Genomic DNA, 22,393 nt, shown 5'->3' with positions numbered 1-22,393 from the left:
AATTCAAGGTCGCGCAAAACCTCATCGATGAACCGCTGAAACGTCTGTGCCGCGTTGCGTAATCCGAACGACATGTATGGAAATTCATACATGCCGAACGGCGTGGTGATCGCCGTCTTCGGGATGTCCTCCTCCGCTACCGGTATCTGGTGGTATACCCGCACTAGGTCCAGCGTGGTAAAAACTTTCCTACCGCCGAGGGCCTGCGCGAAATCCTGTATATGTCGCACCGGGTAGCGATCCGGGACCGTTCGCGCGTTCAGCGCCCTGTAGTCTCCACAGGGTCGCCACTCTTCGTCCTTTTTTGGCACCATATGTAGGGGCGCCGACCAACTACTCCTTGAAGGTCGCGCGATTCCAGCTTCCACCATCCTTCTGAATTCGTTCTTCGCGGCCGCCAATCGGTCCGGAGCGAGCCTCCGCGGCCTACACGCGACAGGCGGTCCCGGTGTCGTTTCTATATGATGTCGCGTTGTGTGGATCGCTTCTCTTGGGCGCCCGTTTGGCCTCGCGATGTCCGCGTATCGCTCCAACAACCGGTGATACGGCGTCTCTCCCGTGACCGCTTTGACGCAGGGTGCATCGCATCGGATGCATCGTCCGCGCGCGGTCAAGCTCGTCACCTGGTCGACGAGACGAGAATTTCGCAGATCGACGAGGAGTCCGTAATGCGCCAGAAAATCGGCGCCGATTATAGGTCGCGAAACGTCCGCGATCACGAATCGCCACAAAAATGCACGCCGTAATCCAAAATTTAAAACTAATGTTTCTGTCCCGTATGTATATATTGGTGTGCCGTTCGCGGCCGAAAGTTCGTAGGTCGATCTCTGTCGCGGTCCTCGAACCATTTTCCGAGGATACACGCAGAGATCCGCGCCCGTGTCAATTAAAAAACTCACTTTAGTGTTCGCGTCGGTTACGAACAGGCGACGCGCCTCGTGGCCCGAGTCACTCGCCGCCACTAGCGACCGGCCCCCGCGTTTCCCGACTGCATTGTGCAGGGCGGCCTGCATTGTCGAGCACTCGGTCCAAATTGCCAGTGATACCAGCAGATTCCACTGGCCGGCGGATCACGGCTTCCTGATCGCTCTCGCGGGCGCGAATGCGAACGCTGGCGTGGACGCGAACGCGAACGACGTCGGTCGTCATCGCGGTCCTCTCCGAAACGACCGCTCCCGATCGCCTCGATCGACCGCCGGATGGCTGTCAGCTGCTCCGCCATCTCTTGTTGCATGGCCAGCCGCATCTGCGCGAGTCGTACTTCCATCCTCGCTTCCCAGGACGCGGGGTCAACCGCACTCTGACCCTGGGGCGTCACAAATTTCGTCGCCTCCGCCACTTGAAATATCGGCGCACGGGTCGCCTCGACTATCGCATCCGCGATGTCCGCCAATTGTTCGGGCGTATCGGCCGCGCGCGTCACTAAATGCGGCTGAAGATGAGCCGGCAACCGACTCAACCAGATGGTCCGCAACACCTGGTCGCCAACCACGTTCCCGGCAAGACCGCGAAGGTGGCGTAAAAATTGCGATGGCTTTCGATCGCCAATCTCCTCGTGTTCAAGGAGCCTCCGAGTCTTGTGCTCCTGCGACAGACTTAGTCGCTTAACAAGCTCGGTTTTCAAAGTCTCGTACGCGCGCTCCGGGGGCGGATTCATAATTATATCGCGCACTTCGGTGGTATAACGCGGTCCGAGGGCAGTCAACGCGTACCCGAACTTCGTCGCGTCGACCGTAATTCCGGCGGCCTGGAAACCCCGGTCGACGATGTTAAACCAGAGCTCCGGATCCGTCGGCGTGAACTCTGGCATTCGCATGCCCACTCGACTCACCTCGGGGGCAGGTAAATAATACCCCGGTGGCTGCTCCGCCCGGGCCGATTGCATCGCACTCAGGTGCGAATTCGGCGCCTGAATCCCCGGCCGCTCGAGCGCCCGCGCCTCCGGCTCCACGCGTGGAATAGCGCCTTCGCCGTCTCGCATCACCGGCATGTCACTCCTTTTCCGTCCTCACACACTAGACACTCGATCGCGAAACTATCCCTGCACTTCGCGTATTCACGATCACGTCGGGGTCACCACTTTAATAATCGTTTATGTCCCGGGTTCTTATGCACCGGTGCAGGCGAGGATCTGTGTGTGTCAGTGGGTAAATGATCAAAAATCGGTTTGATATGAGAACTGTTATAATTGCTGCGTTTGAGTTCGCTACAGAATATTCGCGGTATACATCCGCACGCGACAGCAGTCGGAAACCGAATCTCCTGATCGCGCGTTACATTTCCTCTTGTCGCCTATCTTCTTGACATTCGAGAATCTTCTCACCTAATCTTTTTCACTCGTGTTATTATTCTTTTTTCTGTCTCGATGCTAGTTGTCAAACGTCTCGTCTGTTATGTTTTCTCTTTACTGGTTTATTTTGTCTCGTTTTTGTTTTCGTCTTTTTGTATGTCTCTACTTATACCCGGGGAATATGTGACGATATTATCGCCACAGCCCTATAAAATTGTTTATCGAACTTGACGTTAACGTAAGAGCGAAAAGGAGACGGCAAAAAAATTCCAGAAATTATTTTCTTAAATATTTATATATTGTATATATATATATATTATTTTTTCAAAGAATGTTGCACAGAAATTTCAACTCTATTCTCGCGTTGAATAGTTAAACGCAATGCACGTCGATCGACGTTCCGCTTGTATCTGCTCGATCGAGAAATTCGTGCGAAATTATCCCTGTTGCATCCTAATTTTATTCACATTTGCAATGATAAACGCTTTGCCTTAATGGCAAGATTATACACTATGCACGAAAGCTTTGACACGTGAGGCCCTTGCCTTGTCGCTGGGTTGTGAAATGCTAAACGAAACTCATGCTTGATACCGCTCCGAATACGGCTTTGATAAGCTTCTCGCGCGCGTATATATCGATCCGGTCACGGCCCGGGCGTTTAAACTGTCTGATCGTCTCGGCCCTAAATGCCAACGGCGAAATGCCCGGTGGAAGCGATAATGCAACTATTATGTCCGCGGTTATCCTTCGAATCGGAACTGCTGCGATTAGCAGGTACGTGAAGTTGACGAGTTAATCCCACGTGCACGTGCCGAAGTTCGTTGAAAATGCATCTAGAAGTGTTCCATCTATTTCTACAAGTTCTTACCGAACGATCGAATTTTAAACTATTCTTAAAATTGTCTCAATTTGAGAATTTTACGACAAAAAGATCCTTCTAACAATTCACGATAATTTGCGATACCAAGTTTAACATGGAATAGTAAATGAGATTCTTATTAAAATAATAATATATAATTAATACAAATTAAATATTGATAAAAAGAAGCTTAATTTAATTATTACTATTGTATACATCACACAATAGGCGAGATATAAATTCGCATTTATTATTATTTGACGAAGCTCGTGGTTAGTAGTCTAAATACGGGACGTTCGCTCTTGCTAAACGATCTATATCCGGTTATTAATAGTGCCGTACAGTGGAGATTGTATTTACATTATTAGTCGGTTATTGCCGGTGTTTGCATGTTGGACTGTCTTTTATTGCCGTCGAGAGGGGATTTATTGAATCACGATTTTCATCCCCGGTGGGATCCCGGCCGCGTTTATCGCATAATACGGCTGCGAAGCGATGCGAAAATTGTCTGGCCACATGCGACTCTCTCTCTCTCTCTCTCTCTCTCTCTCTCTCGCGATGCATCGAATCTCGAGGGGATTTCTCTCTTTCGGCCGGTGCGTGCTCGTCCTCCGTTAAATTCATACCGCGCGACAGATATAGTACTTTTTAAGAAGTTTGTCTAAGCGATCGACCAACAAACTCGAACGAAGCTCCTGAAGATTTACGCTTAAATCGAAGACGCCAAAGAAGTTTGTCTCTAACAGTTTTCGAGTTCCTCGATTCTCTTCTCTGATGACCCAAGATTACCGCTTTTATCACGAATTTATTTTCATCGTGTCGAGCGAGTCGCGATTGAATCGGTGTAAACAAATCGCGAATTTATCTTCGCGACAGAAACACGATTATTTTTTTCCTTTTTAAACCAGATATGTGCAGATATCTGTAGCTCTCTTTCATTTATTAAATCGGACACCTTGTATAAATATCGGGAGTGTTCCAGCTTCGCCTAACGTCGCTCGACAATCGATTGGGGTCACGATCGGGACGACAGTTTCGAGTTTCTGCTTCTGGAATTTAGTTCCATTAACGAATTCGCACGTTATATCGCCGGCGTACAACCACGCGGCTATATGAGTTCTGGTCAGGTAGTAGCCCCGTGTCCCCAGGGGAGTTTCCGAAAGAGAGAGAGAGAGAAAGGGTGAGTCTGGTCCGCGCGCTCGCGCACCAGGTAACAGATGGCAATGTGTTGCTTTTTAATTGGATTGAATTCTGCGGATCGGAAACTCCGCTAGACCTATAACCTCGACATGTTCGGCGTAGCTGTATTAAAATCGACCGTCTCACCCTGGGACTTCGATTATATTTAACGAATGACGTCAGTCGCTAGAAAACTAAGTGGTATATCCCGCTCTCGCGTGACGACGCTCCTCCGCGTTCATCGCGTTTTTAGATAGTGTATATATATATATATATATATATATATATATATATATATATATATACATCTAGCGGACTTATTATCGAAAGTTCATCGCTTTTCCCGTCCGCATTATCAAGCGTAATTTTTCAGATGCTTATCGGCACCGACTTTTATGTTAATTGAAGCGAAAAGGATGCAGCATGCGCACGCGCGCTAATTTAGATCGCATTAAGCTTCAATCTCGTCCTTCGCCTGTCTAAAAATATTTTCTACGAATGTCTTTGAGTTTAATATACGTCAAGGATAATTAAGAATTTTTTAAACTTAATATAAAATATTGGGTATCTATTAGTTATATAGAATTGGATCGCGTTTGAAGATGATTGTAAAATTGATAGATGGATATTGTTACAGTCGGAAAAAAGTGATCCTTTTATTATATCTGTTAAATAACTAATTATTCCTCGTTACATATACAAAGCATTTTAGTTCTGAATAGAGTTGAATAAAATTCCATCTGGAAATGTGTATTTTACAATATGCGGCATTGAATTTTTTCTAACTCATTTTTAAAATTAAAACAATACTGTTGGAATAAAACGTTAATATTTTAATAACATGTTTTTCTTATTTATTTTAATCTCAAAATTTAATTCACGTACATACATAAGTCTTCGATTTCAAAGTGATTATTTAAAAAGCCACAGCCCTTAATAATTTGACTTGTTCCAATCGCAAAATGCTGGAACACTTTCGTGCATTTTCAAGATACGTGTCGCTGTAAATGTGAAACGTAGCGATCGACATGTGCAAGGACTCAAAGCTCGCGGAGACGTTGCCGGAATCATTCGATCCATTATAATCGGGCGTCACTCGATTCCGGGATCGACGACGCGAGCAGAACTGTAACCAGTGTTTGAGTTCCGGTCAGGTAACACACGTACCCCAGGAGAGATACCTGACCGGAGAGCAGACTGCGAGAGTTATCGTGTGCTTGATCCTCCTCTCGCGTTCCAAAACGGCGGCACTTCACTCACTCGGAGAGAGTTTGCGTTAAAGTTTCGCTACTTCTCAATTCTCGATACTCTTCTTCCTCATCTTCCCGCTGCTCTCCCTTCCATCTGATCTTCTGAGGCCTCTGATGTGTACGCTCCGTTCATTCGGGCGCTTCTTGCAGAAGACGACGTCGTTACTCGAACGAGACCGTTTGTTCTTCTTCATTCGTCTCTTCGTTCAATTTCATCGTCTATTGATCTTTCTCCATGTGTAGTCCGTGTTAAAGGACGTTTACTGTACTAAAATAGTCCACCTTCTTTATCGAGGTTTCTCGATTGATTTTAAATTTTAAATACCCAGTTAACTGTTTCCTTAAATAAACTTGAAATGCATGTATTTATTTTTGGCATTGTTTTTCATTTATAATATTTAACGAATTCGATAAAAGTATGAGACAAAATCCTTTTACGATTTTTTTTACCTATCTTGTATTTGTCAGAAGCGCAGGCATACATTTTAAGTTTTAAATTGGAACGAGTGTTCCTATCTACGCACATAGTTTCTTGTCGCTTTGTCTCGTCTCTTCTCTCATCGCGGTGAACCGCGTATCCCCTCGTTCCTTCGCGGCTCTGCTCGGAAGTTAAACGAAGAGGTAATTTCGTGCAAATATCTCGGAATCAGCGATAGTCTCTCTAACTTACGGACGAACAACTCTTTCCCCGTTTCCGCGCTCGGGTTATCGCGCATAATATATTGTCCGCCGAGTGGAATATCATGTCGCGGCTAGCGTCGACGCGCCACAAACTGGGAACGGGTAAAGCCGAAAATTTTCCTGTCCTCAATTTGATATACCTTCATTCGCGAGGTGTGAACTCTCTACGTTTGATCCCGAGCGTATTAAATAAATCAGTCGCGATGTAACGCAATTAAAATTACGTAAATCATATATTATAAAATTATTGCATTTTTAATGTATGAACATAAACGGAACATATTAAAATATATATAACTCTTATATTTAATTCTGGCATGGATAAATAATTTTTGAAAATAAAGTTAATTACACAAAAAAGATATATATAATTAGCGATTTTGCCATATAAAGTTACAGGCTTGAAAAAAAATGGAAAAAGATGTACATATTTGAAAAAGCCATAGATTTTTGAATTTTTTTTTACGAGCACACGAGAGTGCTTGTTTAAGGTAAATATAAATTCAAAGCCCATAGTCCTCGTGCAGTCGATACGCTGACCTAAACTCACCGTTCTCTCTCTCTCTCTCTCTCTCTCTCTCTCTCTCTCTCTCTCTCCCATTTCTGCGAAATATTTATGTACCCGAGAGCACGGTATATAGAGAAACCGCAGAAATAACGTTGAGCGGACGCACTTTGTGAAGGAAAACGTCATTGGTACCTATGCACAGAAAACGGGAGTTTGTCCGGAATGAAATTCTCGCAAACACTGCTCGCCCGATGGGTTTTTCTCGCCCATCTACGAACTCGTATTCAACGGACGATGGGGAATTATATATAGCGTGATTCACAATGAAATGGCGGAAATTTTGGATTTGATTGTGCAGGTTATATTTAATAAAAAGCTCTATAACAATACTTATAAGTCTTCGTACAAGCTATTATTTTGCTAATTATTTTTGTTTTATATATCGCATAAGGTGCTTCGTTTCTTTCTTGTAATATTTAAACAACCGTATAGATTCGCGTAATATATTATGTAATTTTCATGAATAATTGTTTGTTTGAAATAACTATTTTTCGATTGGATCAATTTTTCCCTGTAAGTCATATTTTCGTGAATCGCTCTGTAGGTATATTTCGGACGCGATTCGGTGACGAATATCGTTGAGAGAAATCTAGGCCACCGGATTTCGCGCGAAAAGAGGCGGCAGAACCAAGTTGCATATCGTAGCAGCCGTGTCCGCATCTTTCCGCGTACATGCACGTGCGCTTCTGCGACTTGCATCTGCAGCCGACGTATCTTCCTTATGTGCAATTTCGCATCGTTCGACGGAAACGAGTAGCGAGAAATCCATCTCGCGCTATGATCTGAAATTACTTCGGATCGTGCGGCGGATATCGAGAGAACTTGGGAGACTGATCGTTATCGTTAGAGTATAATTAATCCATTGGCCTAATTCTTCGATTTGTAATGTCGCTTGTAGGTCGTTAACAGTTGGAGAAATGAAGGACTCCGCAAATACATTTTTCATTTTTTACTTAACGGAAGAAAATATTTTTTATTCCATAAACCAACTTAATAAAATTGCTAATTAGATACAATTTAATTGATGATGTATAATTAATTATTTATTTTGATATTAGATTTTTCCAACATTTACTTCTGTAAATAATATCTTATCTCCTGCTGATAATAATAATTTATTAGTTGCATGATAGATTATATTCTATTAGTTTTAATTTATAAATTAAATTCGACATTTCTGTTATAATTTATTTAATTAGACTATTCATTAAATATAAATCTATTTAAAATTTTTAACGAGTATTTAATATTTACTTCTTCTCTTTTATTAAACAGAATTGTCTTTCATAATTAAAATGTCATGCCAATTAATATGCAGTAAAATTCAAATTATTAGATTTATATTGGATATTTAGATTGAATGTAATTTTTATTATTTATTGATGCACTAAAATTCAGAATTTGATATCAAGGACTTATATTTAACAAATGTGTGACGAAAATACGAATAACAATTTCTCGAAATTTAAGAAAAAACTTATTTTTATACAAAGGTGATTAGAGTTTCGATCAAAGTTTTTCAAAGGGCCAACATATAATCTTCGTCGTTATTAAAATCTTTAATCAAGCGCACGAAACTAAAAGTGAAATAACGAACTTCGAAATTTTTAATTTAACAAGTATCCATATTTCAGAAAAAAGCTCTTACAAATAGTCGTAAAAAAATTTAAGGTAATCATTCAAACTGTATTATTTGCGCATCTACGTCTGCAACGTAATTAATTATATAAAATTTTCATTTTCATGTCTTTCTAGATTTTTCTCCAATTTATTTGTTACTGGAGAGTATTTTGCATGTACGTATAAAACGATAGGCCTGTTTCATTTTAAAAAAGATAAAGATACTAAAAAAAAAGAGATAAACAATGATCCGTTTCCGCGCGATGGCTTTTCAACATTATTCGCTGCTTATACATTCACAACGCATCGTTGAAGTTAACTTTCCTGACTGCGCGAAAAGCGCTCGCTCTAAACTCGTTCGTGCTGTGACGGCTTAATAGCGCACGAATGATATTACCAGAAATTCCGAATGCAGTTTTACAGTGCAGGCGGCGGCAGTTCAAACTGCAGATACGTGGAAGTCGTATCTGGACCGGGCCGTCACGCCACGTTACGTTAATATGCGTCGTCGCTCTTTTGCAGATAAACTGTATAAGCGCTGCTAGTTATCGCTCGCGTCTCTCAGTTAGCTGTGCGATGACACATCAATGTGACGAGCTAGTTTGTATGTCTTTTGCACGTTTCGCGGATAGATAATAACGTAAAATTGAGCTATGGAAAAAAATGATTACGGTAAAATCGCGGCATTTCACTTAAATGATTGAAGCAGTAAAAAAAATTGTCAATATAAATTATGTAATTTTGCTCGATATGACGTTGTTCGATATCAAAATAATATTCGGCATAAGTTATCGTTATTGATTATGTACGTAGATTATGCGCGCACATTGATCACGGGAAAATATTCGCGCCGAATATTCGCATCTATCTATTTTTCTATAACCAGATGTTCAATGGGACCTCATTTTTAGCGATCGCACGATCTTGAAAGAAGATCGCCTAAGACATTTTGCACCTATTTTCCTTCATTTTCGCGACAAATTCGCTGTCCGTGCTTGCGAACTCGAATGAGAAGTGCGCGAAGAAGAATCTTACTCTCGTAGATTTTTCAACCTTCCGTATTTTAAGTTTTCTGTGTGAAAAATTTTCATTCTTTTTATTCTTTATGCTTACATAGTATTTGGCGGAGTATGAATCAGAATTATTTGACATATCGCACATACATATTTTCTTCTTTCCAAAAAGGTAGGTGATAATAATTCTATCCGTCTAAGGACATTGATTTAATTTGCGTTTGAGTAGAGGATTCGGAAAAATTTATGCATTTTTACGGTGGATCATTTGTCGATATTTATAAATCTGTATGAGAAGAAATTAAAAAGAAAAATATCTCTTCGATTATTCTTTTGATCCTCATAATGACAACTTTCATTTCTCGTGACTATTCTTGTCAATATAAATTATGTAATTTTGCTCGATATGACGTAAAAATCTGACGTATCTTTTAATTTGAAAATGAAAACGAACTTGTACCTTTTTGTGAGAGAACTTCTGGTTTCCTTCTCACAATAGTGGAAATTGACATCTTTTCAACCTACAATCCTACTTTTCAATGTTTATTCTCTTTTCCTGATATTTACTTCATTTGCCTTTGAAAAAACGAGGGTGACTTCGTCGCCTTACGATCTTCGGCTCGACATCTCTCTTTTCAACCTTATATTCTCTCCAAGCTACCAACGTAGAGTCGAACACGAGTCCATTCTTCGAGGTGTTGATATTTATTTAATCCTCGTGAAAATGCAGAGAGCAAGAGAAAAAGAGTTTGCGTCGGCTTATGACTTCCGAATCGACGATCGAAAGTCGATGATCCTTTTATCGGATCGACTCTCGCGCACTCTCTGTACCGCCCAGACTCCAATGACTGAAATATATACGAATCTCAAACCAGATGCGAATCCCACGGCCGAGAACGACTATATATACGACGATGTCGGGGGACTTTATATCGCGCGGCTTATTTCGCGTCGGGCCAATCTTCCGGGGTCTCACTCTCGCCCTCTTTGTGCGTATGCGAGTGCGTTTTTCCATTTTCCACCTTGTGCCCGATAGAATAGTCCCGTTCGCGTCGCCGAGTGGCGCAGCCACTCTTTCGACGTTCGCCACTCGATCTCCAATTTCGCCGTCGCAATCCGCGTTATTCCACGCTCCTTTTACCACCGAGAGGTCGCGTATACCATCCCCCTTGCGCAAAACCACTCCCGTCTTTCGAATATATAAGGCGGAATGTAAGGCCAAGTCTCGCCTCTCTTGTGCACCTCTTTGCACTTCGGCGTCATCTCTCTTACCCGCAGATTCGCGCTTTTTCGTATTCAGCGTGCACGCGTCATTTGCTTCCCGACGAACTTCTTTCGAGAGGATCGAAAATACGGGAGAAGAAGATATACGAGGCATCGCCACCACGCGAGAAGTCGCGTGTATTTCTCGCGGACTGATTCCTAAATCTGTAACCGATATATCGTTGCGCCGCGCGCTTGGAGAATTTCCTGATTGATAAAAAATATTGGTTTTCTTGGTAAAAACTGTTCTCGTTAAAATTTTTGTGTTAAATATTTAACATATTGCTGTTACGTTAATTGGAATTAAATGTTAAATTTTATTAACCAACTGAAATTTAAAAATAACACAAAATAACATGTGAAAATAATACAATGTGTATTTATTTTTAATTTTACACAATAAATATGTTCTGTTTTATTTTTGTGATAAGATTTATCTGTCAAAATTTACAGAAAAAATATTATTTTTTTATTATATAATATAATTGGAGGTGGTTATTAAAAAAACTATGTTAATTTTACACAAAATTTGTTTTAAATTACTTGAACACAGTTGTGTCTCCATTTAACATATTACGTTAAATTAACACAAAAACTTCCGTTTGGGACATGTGATTATTTGTCGAATTTAACACAAATTTTTCAATTGTGCGCGAAAAAAATGAGGGAACGTAATTCTTAATCTTTACACGTCCAATTTAATAATACCGAGAGATCATTTTCCGTCATATTTCCGGCCGAGCGGAAAGGAATGAAGGAAGAGAGAACGAAAGCTCTCTCTTTCGCCGGAGGAAGAACCCGCGGTAGCATCGATTTCATCCAATCAGCAGTGCCTTTAATACCAATCAGAATCGGCCCCTTGGCTCTCGGTGAACGATCGGACTAATTACTGATCGGGATAAGACGCGCACGAGTGGTACATCGCGGCGATATGTGTGCGTGAATATATACTCGCGTAGAGGCGCACTTTCTTTTCTCCTCCTTATTTCAATACTTTTTTTTCGAGATCACGAACCATACCATTATTCCGCACGAGATAAAGAGTGTAAATACGCGATATTCCCGGAAGAATCGAAACGAAATTGACGTAAAAAACCCTATAGAGTGTATATAGATTTTTTTGTCAAAGCTGTTTTAAAGGAGAATCATCGAAGGAAAAATGTACTTTTCTGCTGAATCTTTGAATTTCTGCAGCACGTATAAAAGCGATATTTTATTTATATTCTTGCCCGAGAAGACTTCTTCCAAATCCATAGTAAAAAAAAAAAAAAAATAAGAAGATAAAATTTTGAATTCGCAACACAGGAAATTAGAATACATGAATAGATTATATAACGTCCCATATATTATACAAAGTTTAATGTGTTTGGAAGGGATTTTTTTTTGAAATAGAAATGAGTTTAAAATGCCGCGTTTTAGCTCGCGACGGAAGGATTCAGAATGGATTCATTTTTGAAGAGCCAACACTCGGACACCTCCGAATGAAGAGAGCTTTATTACGCTTATCTGAATCGCGAATGGGCTGATCCCTCGCGCGTCGACCGAGATTGGATTTGGAAAAAGTAAGGACGTCCGTATAAGTTTCCAAAAATAGCGCCGTAATAAAACGGAATCCTCCATTATTGTGAAGGAAGAAGGTTCATGCGAGGGTTATCTAAGCCTCCCCACCATCGGTTATCTTAATAGCACTTATTGTCCATAGTACGTTTCTTCTCACCCTTGCTTCTCTTGCTCGTTCCTCTTTCGGTCTTCCACCTTTTCTACTTCCGTGCACATTAAACTTGCGAGAATTGTGAGAAGACAAATCGTTGTTATCACGAGAATTGAATATTCACCCCTTCTGTGTTTCACACCATCGAGACATATGTATATGAACTCGACGTTTCTGTTTTTAGAATTATGTAAAATTGAAACGTCAAAGCTAGGCGGACCTGAACAAGTGCATTTACATATATAATTTACAAAAAGTTTAATTATACACATATGTGTATCATGATGATTAAATTTTACATCATATCTCGATTCTATTCGAGTAAATGTAAAAGCTAAAAATGATTAAAATTAATTCACGAAAAAAATATATATGTCATCTGTATTTGCATTCCTCTGTAAATTAATACATTTTACGAAAATAATGAATACTGTAAATGCGAAGCACATATAAATGTTATATTTGTCGCGATATTATCATTTTTATAATTGATGATACAGTCGATGTTGCGGATCTTATATTCTGCTGAAAGTATAAGAATGTTTATCGAAACATCAAAACGAAGTAATATACGAGGAGCGTATTTAGTAGCGTTCTAACAGGAAATTGCGAGGCGGATGTTGCCCGATATACTTCTCGACGTACTCATCGATTGTATCGGATAAGATTTGGACGACTCACAAAGTGGTTCGACTCTCGCAACGTTTGCTTTCGGCAAACATAAGTCCTTCTCTCCTTCATTTCTCATCTTCATACCTTCTTTTCCGGGCTCGTAATTCCGCGCGCGTTTACAAGAGGATATGATCGCTCATTGTTTCCGATTTTCCCCGAATGTATCCGCGTTCCCGGGCATTTTGCCGACGACAACAACGACGACAATGATTAATATTGACGCGGCTATATAGCGGAGATAGAGTCTACGCCGTACCTAAATTACGCGAACTTTAGTGCCCTCCTGTCTGCCCTGTCGACAACGGGGTCCCTAAGGATTCCCCCGGTTCGTTGACACGACAGTCAACGTCATAGGCTAGGACGTCGTCTCGTCCCGTCGTTCGCTAAGCAACGTCGAGATATCCTTGCCGAGCGCGCACTATGCTTCAGATTAAATTAGAACTCCATTCGCTACGCTTGCATTTCACGTAGCGAATGGAGAACGACTCATCGACGGTCACTTCTCTCTCTCTCTCTCGACATCTGTTAATACACTGTGAGTTGCTAAACTCTATAATCGTGAGTCAGCAGACAGTTTACTCGTCATTCGAATATCTCGAAGTTGATTCGGAGACCAATCGATTTTTATCCTTGCATTTACATCATGTAGGTTTGGGTACACTGAAAAAATATTCGTGTAAAATTACGTGATCATGCTGGGTTTTTTTCCGATCCAGCATAATCATGCAATATTGCTATTCATATGGAAGATTATAGATATTGTAATTTTATATGAAATATATTGTTAAGAATATTCCATGCATTGAAAATGGAATTACACATAGGAAATGCTAGTAGTGTATAAATGCTATAAAATAATGGATGAATCCTAAGATAAAGTTCTAATAAAGTAAAAATACTTATAAATAATAAAATTTAAAATTATGTATGATTTTTGCATAAAAGTAGTAATTTTACATATATTTTTACATTAATATGTATTTTTTCACCTTAAAAAATATGAAAAAAATTACAGTGATAATTAAGTAGTATTTCCAGTTTTGCAACGTAAGTTTCATGTAATAGTACATGTATTTCTTTAAAAGAGAACGCATATACATACAATAGTGGTATTAAATTATTCCTGCGCTATACGCGCGATTTTTCAGGTGTACCTTCTCTCACAATTCTCACACTTACGCCCGCTGTACATTTATTTATATCGTTATGTTTCCTATTGGTAAAAAAAAACAGAAGGAAAAATAAGGGAAGATTCACACGTTCTCCGCGGAAAAAGTTAGCGCGTATGAAAAGCCACGAGACTTATTCTCGGTGTTTTCACGACGATTTCCATATTGGATGACAGGGAGCCAGCGCGGCGCGAACGCGAACACCGATGCTCGGTCATTTAGCGTGGTAAACGGTGCCTTCCGCGTTGGATAAAATAAGGAAAAATGAGAGAAAGAGGGAGAAAACGGAGATACACATCGCGAAGAGAGAGTCGGCGTGTAACGCGGAATCGATAGCTGAAGAATTACGAGAGACCGGGGATAGCCGCGCGTGTGCGCGGCTGCGGAATAATTCAGTATTCTCGGCATAAGTGGCGCGCGCCGCGGAACGAACACATGCGATTCCGCCGGAGGAGGGTTGAACCCGCTAGTACCTGGCCGGAAGAGAGAGAGGTCCCTTCCCGCCCGTCTCCTCGTCCTCTTCCACCCTCCCCTCTCAGTACCGCAAAGCTCGTTAATTATACAAACGCCGTTCGTGCTCGCCCCGACACGCCGCGGCTTGCTGACGCGAATACTCCCGCTTTGTTGCGCGTCGATAAGCGATAAGGGTGATGGTGGTTTCCACCTTCCGATTCCGACTTAACTGTCTCGATCAGCTATTTTTATCGCCGGGTCCATTGCGGCCCGCGCGCGTTTGTTGACCTCGGATAAGCGGGAAATAATAGATAGTCCTGGGGGATTCACGATTCGGTATTGCATAATTTAATTTTCTTATTTTGGATTTTTTTTAAATATTTTTGTTAAAAAAACATTTTTTTTTTCTCTAAGTAAAGACTTGATATAAATAGGAGATAAATAAAGATTCGATATAAATGGAATAAGTACTCTTGTTATAACGTGTTAATAAATTAGCTTGAAAGAGATCGTCTTCATTTTCATTTTTTAATTCTTTTCAACGTATATAAAATTGATATATATTTTATATAGCAATGTATAAATGATCAATATTTTAATCACGAGTTGATGTTCATATTTTAACGCAGTCTGAGCATGTAAATTACAAATACTGCAATTGCGAAACGAAGCGCATATTTTATTCAATCATCATTTCATTAAACAATCGTAACATTAATTAATGACCAATAATCCGTTAGTGAAAATAACAGTTAATTGTCTCGTGAAATAAACATACGTTACAGATAGATTTACATATATGTAGGCACAAACGTGTCTTCGACACGCATTTAAAATCGATCACACACGTTCTAACTGATTGAGAGAAAGAGAGAGAGAGAGAGAGCGTGCGCGTAATTGGAATTTTGACAAATACATTTTAGGCTCGTCCGGCGAATAAATCGATGTGTCATTAATTCGGAAGTTACTTGAAACGATCGCCATTAATCTTCGCATATCGAGCGCCGAAGTTCGGGCATCGGTGGGCGAATTCGGCGCGCACTTAGTTACGTTGCAACAACGCTCGTGAGTATTGCTCGGGGTCCTTGACAGGATCCACCGGGAAGTTTAGACTGAGTTTACCCGTTAATGACTGGGTACATACCAGAGGATGTGCTCAGGTACGCCGGTGGCCACGTATTCGCCGATGTTGGCTCATCGGCTTCACGTTGATGAAGAGAGCACCAACGATACACCAAGCAAAGCGATAGAATCTTGTTAGCGGAGCCCTCCCTTTTTCAACGCGGCGTACACAGGCGTATCCAATCAATGCTTCTCAACGTAGTAGTCCGCCGGTATACGTGATGATTAAGTTCCGATATTCGTCTCGTGAGTTAAAAAAAAAAAGAAAAAGATAAAAATAAAAGCACCTCGCTAAATCTTTGCGCGGTAATAAATAAAATATCCGTGAATACATTTCTGCAGAATAGATAATTAGAGGAAATATTGTCACGTTTTTAAGTCGCTTGTGTTTTTATATATGCAGTTAAAAAAGCAGATTGAGATTATTAAGAGCTAATAATAAAAAGTTTTTCCGATAAATTTTGTTATATTTTTACGTCCTTTTTGCAAATAAAATTAAAAATTCTTACCGAAGAATCATTATACATTGAACAAAATCCATGTACTTTTACATGGATATTACTTGTTCAAAACTGGAAAAATTTTATTAGAACTTTATTTTATAAACATTTATGCATTTTCATTCGAACATTATTTTATATAGATTATTTAAGCATTACTAATAGCATTTTCAATATGTAATTCCATGTTCAGCGAAATATTTTTAAATTAAAAAATATATAACTGTTTATACCGAGTCGAGAAAACCCAGCATAATCATGTAATTTCACACAGATATTTTTTTCAGTGTTGATTCGAATAGACTCATCTCACCTTCTTTGAGGTATCGCGGACTTTAATTTCAGGCTTCATTAAACATATAGGGCGAAACACGCGTGTACATATTGTATGTACATCTGACAATGAGCGGGAATCGTGCCGTCTTATCTGTTGGATATCCGTGCGAGATCAGGCTTGTTTTATCGTCGGCTGTGCAGTAGCCCGAGTATGGGAAACTAACACAACAAACGCGGCCGACAGCTTGTGTATCTTCTTCGTCGATGTGCGTGCATTTTCGCGTCATTATTCAAACGGAGCGAGAGAACTTTAATCGCGAGAACTTTAATCACGCGATTCCAAAATTATCTAGTCGACGTAGGGAGGAGGAGGAGTAACTTTCGCAGAGTAGAAACGAGGAAAAGGAATTGCTCTCGCGTCGCCATGATAAAGCGATTTTACTCGCACTTGACACTTGGGCGACGGCGGGTTCTATTTGGGATTCTTCGAAGTTCTTAGGTCGAGACGCGAAGTGAGAGATATCACCGAGATTCCTGAATATCGCATCTGTCTAATTAAAGGAAATGTTATACGCGACCTTTATCACGTGAAAAGGCGCATGGCTGCAGTGACTTAATTTCATCGTATCTTTAGCGATATTATGCGAAGGAGGATGTTTGTTCTATTCTTCGTTATATGATTTAATCATTAAAAAATCAGTGAAGGATGTGATTAAAAACTTATCGTACGAATATTTTTTTTTTTTTTTTTAGAAGATGTCGAAATAAGATAGTCAAGCGATCTTTAATTATTTCACTATAGTGTAATTTTTCAGACTTAGGCAGTTTAATCGCGACCGTCTTGATCTAACACGGCGATAATATAATCAGTTATTTAAATTTAGATTAATTCTGATTTTTAATCCTGAGGATGTATACGAAAGAGAGAATCGCGTTTCTTATCAACCCACGACGAGGATCAGACAAGCGCATTTAGCGGCAGTTTAAACACGGGTAGGGAGCTCAGTTTGCACGCGCCGCGCGAAGAAAATCGATGCGGCGTAAAGTATTCTTCTCGCGTAGTACGCGAAACACTGATACCTATTTGAATCTAATCGGCATAGGTGTGCCTGGCTACAGTAACCGGGCTCGCGCGACACTTTCAATGGCGCGTTACGAATGACTGCATCCACGTACGGTGTGCATGCATATCGTATTCCAGCCGAGGCGAACACACACGCCACCCTGTACGCAGGGTGCCCTTCACGTCGCCATTCTCTCCGATCGTTTAATTCTCAACAAATTCAGCGATCTTTAGTGAAAGTTTGATCGCAATTTTGCAATCTTTTGACTTGTAATATTAAAAACATATATATATACTATATATATTTAATAATTTTAATATTAATATATTTTTATATATAATTATACATGATTTTATAAATATATATATATATATATATATATATATTTTTTTTTTTAAATATGTTTAACAGTACCTATATAGAAAAAAAAAATATATATATATATATTGCTTTATTTATATTGCTATAAATAGCTGTTTAAAATAAATTTGGAAGGAGCTTATCTCATATCCTAAAATTAACAAGAGTGAAATTCGATAAAAGAATCATCGATATCTTAACATTCCTAAATGTTCGCCACTTTTCTTATCGATTTCCGCAAAAGCAACCCGTAAAGAGATTGCGGTAAAGATCCGGGCGAGATTTACGTGCGTTTTCGTTACGGCGCATCGACTGTACGAGTTCGACTTGTGTCGGTCGTCGGTGAACCGATCCCGCAATTCGGATCGGTACTCCGGCGCAATTATCGATTTCTCCTTACGTTTCACGGTGATAAATATGTAGAAGCCCGTGTATTGCTTTATTGCAAATTGCGCTCACGCTCGCGGGAGTACTTGAATTCGAGAGAGATACCCCAGGCTAGATCTCGTGAGACTGAGATTATCGATTCGGCACCTCCGTCGTTCCCAGGTGGCGAGTATGCGAGCAAGTTCCTATCTACTTTATGGCAAACTATGCTTATTTATGATATACAGGTTTTAAATATTTGTAACCAGCCGACGAAATTCAACGATCAATTTTCAATATTTTCCTTGGCTTATATGTATGTGTGTATTTTCGACTCTTAATTTTAATGACAGATTTCTTTATTCTTAATAACTTACAAAGTAAATTATTTTAAATGTCTAAATTATATCAGTTGGACTCTCATCAAACATTTTTAGCGTTTTATCGCGCTCTTGTTTCACATTTAAAGATGATCTTTAAACTACCACCACTGTGGTTAATCGAGGATGGGATCGTGTTTATCGAGAAACACCCCTTTGAAAAAAATATTAGCTCTTTTAAAAGTAACGAAATAATTCAATTTTGATAGCGACGAGTCCGCCATCGAATGTCTACTGCAAATGATGAGGGGACGAAGCGAGAAAGATATATATATATATATAAAAGGGGTTGAACGGGGTTGTAGGCAGACGAGAAGCGAATGTGTCGGGAGTTTGAGTCCTTAATTGCTTTTTAAAACTTTCAAGTTCGAGTTCGCCACCCTCCGAGTCGCACCCTTTGCATTCTACTTAGGAATGTTCAATATTAGTTTTCCCTATCGGAGTTGTGTGCGAACGCGCGCGCGTTCGGCTAAGACGACAGGCGGACAAGACGGATGTCGAGACGGAGGGAAAAACCGGAGACGCGGCGTCGATAACCGGCCGTCGGGTTTTTGTACTTCAGGCAATTAACGTTGCCCTCGGCAAGAGCTAGTCACGAGTATCGGTTTGTCTATCCCACGGGCGTTCGGACTCGTCTCGCTTCTTTCGGCGAAAAGCAAACTGCTCGCGCCCGTCGAAGTTTCGCGATGCTCTCTCTTATCTTTCCGGTCCCTCTTTATTTCTTTCTTTTTTTTTTATATAGAAAGGAAGATACTTTCGACACACTCGAAAATTATCCCGAAGAAAGTGATGTTACTCTTCGCGTCAGAGTGGAACGATTGTCGTCGGTATTGACTTCCGAGAATTGTTTTTATGAAAGAGGAGACGGCGATTGTTTACGTTTGCAATTAGCCGAAATCTGTTTCGATAAAACAGTAGGTACACAAATTATTTAAAAAAAATTAATTAACAAATTCGGATACTAGAAAAATAATTCTTATTCGAACGATCTTTACATTTAAACATCATTAATTTTTTGATATATAAATGTGAAAAAAATATATGTCATTATTTTTAAATTTGGGACATTCAATCTCGAAATCTATTTCTCGAATATGTTCATTACAAAAAGACCATCTTTCACACAAGTCGTGCTTTCGCGAAGCCCTTTTTCCTTCGACTTACCGCTCGTAGTAAAGATTTGAAAGCGGGTGCTATCGAGCTTCCAAAACGGGATTTTCCCAGGAAGGAAGAGCGCGTCATTTGCTCACATAGCAAGTGATATCTCTTAACCCAGAAATTGGGATACGCCCCTTAAATTCAACGACTGCCGCGCGACGTTAGCCGTGAGATACGATTTTTGGTGTAATACCGAAGAAGCGGAAGAACAGAGTGTGGTGGTGGGAAAGTTCGAAGAGGGAAAAAGAGAGAAGTGGCTTTTCAATTTCGAAGGATAGACCAGAGTTCACGTGCTCGACCAGGGTACTGAATGATTCCCATTCGTTATCCCTTTATTGCAGCCCTTTTAGTAACGTCAATATCACATTGACCTTTGGATTTTCAGATGGAGAACATTAACCTTTAATTCCGACAAGTCTATCGCTAAAATGGAAGAAGAACGTCGTATTTAGCTGCCGGAGGAAAGGCTTTCGAACAATTGTTAAATACTTTGAGATTGTATTTTATTTATAAAGCGTATAACACCGCTCTTCTCTTTGTCGCAAATTATTTTACTCATTCGAGAAATGATTTTAAACGACGTAACGTCAAGATCGGAATTTATTTCGTGAAGTTTAAAGATGAAAGTCTAAAGATGAAAGCAACAACAATAATCTTGCTCGCTTCGCGTAATAGAGAGCGAACTCTATTAAGCACCATTATAGAACCAACGCTCACCCTTCGATCAACCCTCTTCCCGCTTCTTCCATCCCTTCTCTTTCCTTTCGCACTCAACTTTGGGATTCTACGGAGCACGTGGCCCAGATCTTTTATGCCAGGGTTTCTAAGGGAACTTGCGCGCCATTTGCTCACATCGCGACTGACATCCTTAACTTGCGAAATGGGATCCTCTGCCTCTCCTTTCCCTTCTCCTATTCGACCCAACGACTATTGGAACGGATAATTGCGAGCTACGACTGCTCCTAAACGTAGATACTCGCGGGTGGGAAGGAAAAGGGACATCGGTGTGCAAAACGAACAAGCGGAAGAGATTTACGGCTCGTGAGAACAACGAACAACAAAGTTGCTCCGCGAAAGAAACGCTGCTTGAGTTTAGCAAGGGATGTCTTCGAATCTCAAATCCGTTCCGTTTGTCTTCTTGCTTACATCTTGTCCTGCAAAGTTACCTAGCCTATCTTTTTCAAACAAGATTCGTCGTTTTCTATCTCATCCATATATCTTGCCGAGAATACTTTTTATGGAAATATATATATATCTGAGTTAAAATCTTTAGCAAACGATCACAATTCTCCTCCGAGGTAAAATTTAAATTTTTTTATCGTAAAAAATAGTAGGAAACTTTCCGAGTATTATTCACATAAATTAATGAGAATGCTAATTGATAACGACTGAAGACTTTGTAATTCTGTTATAGCATTATCTGAAACTTCTTTAAGTTCTTATAAATCATTTCTTCTCGTTTTACATAACTTGTTATGATTTTATTACAACGTACACATATGAACACGCAACATTCTCTTTATTAAGTCGTAACTTCTTGCCTCTAATGGAATATCTATAATAAACATTCTCGTGCTAATTAACGCACCCTTATATTTTCCAAGGATTATACATATATTAGCTTAATGATCTCTACAAGCGTCGACATCGTTTCCCATTTCCGGGAAAACTTTTTTCTTCAAACTCGTTCTTCTCTTGTCGACCTACTTAAGGATGCAGCAAGTTAGGCGGATCTTTTAAATCGGGATTTCTGAGATCGAACGCATGGCTTACTCTCGAATTGAGAATGGTAGACTCGTATCTTTTGCAATAGCACCGCGCATCCTTTGAACTCGACGATCAAGAATATTCACGAACTAATATTTTTTCCCGAAACCCTTGCATAGGAATGTATCGGAATCGATAGAAGGAGGGATATTTGTTACAAGAGATAAAATTCTTATCGAATCGTTTATCGATAAAACGTAATGCAGCTAGATTAATGGCAATGATTCACAAATAATTACAAAATAAATTAAAAAGTTGTTGGGCTTGAAATTAGAAATTTAATTAAAGCTCGCTAATAAAGAGATTTCGAAAAAATCAGAAAAATTAAATTATACTGTATTTGCACAGTTAAAAATTATGATATTTAATATTGTGGAAGATAAATTATGAAATTATGTCAGAATCGTCAAGATGAAATATGAAATATCAGAACTTGCTGAATTAATTACAAACTTTGTATGCGAAGAAAACATAGACACAGAAAGAGAGAGTAGAAGAGATGCATTTATTATCATCCTGGCAGGCTCAGGAATAAAATATAGCGATAAGAGTTTTTAATGGTTTAATAAAAATTTAATTTAATTACTTGTTTAAAAGTACTAAGCGAATGTTATAACCAGAATTTTATAGTAGCTTTTTTCATTTAATTTTCTAAATTGTTCGACATTCCAA

At 39.9% G+C, this 22,393-nt stretch overlaps 2 protein-coding genes across 2 annotated transcripts in view; one reads left to right on the top strand and one right to left on the bottom strand.

Annotated features, from left to right (window-relative positions):
- olf413 (DBH like monooxygenase olf413) overlaps positions 1-22,393 on the top strand; it is a 214,656-nt gene that overhangs the window by 171,472 nt on the left and 20,791 nt on the right. The window lies entirely within an intron of this gene.
- Positions 730-2,170, bottom strand: LOC146722484 (uncharacterized). Its single transcript, XM_085484764.1, has one exon. It carries the CDS (start codon positions 1,988-1,990, stop codon positions 962-964), a length of 1,029 nt encoding a protein of 342 aa, XP_085340890.1. The 5' UTR covers positions 1,991-2,170; the 3' UTR covers positions 730-961.

The sequence above is a fragment of the Nylanderia fulva genome, unplaced genomic scaffold, assembly GCF_048542155.1.
Source record: "Nylanderia fulva isolate GAGA-0341 unplaced genomic scaffold, ASM4854215v1 Scaffold31, whole genome shotgun sequence".
Classification (NCBI taxonomy): Eukaryota; Metazoa; Arthropoda; class Insecta; order Hymenoptera; family Formicidae; genus Nylanderia; species Nylanderia fulva.
This window is presented reverse-complemented; position numbering and strand designations above follow the sequence as displayed.

Bases quoted from the DNA above. Each gene is read 5' to 3' on its own strand.
- LOC146722484 (XM_085484764.1), bottom strand. From the start codon at position 1,990: ATGCCGGTGATGCGAGACGGCGAAGGCGCTATTCCACGCGTGGAGCCG.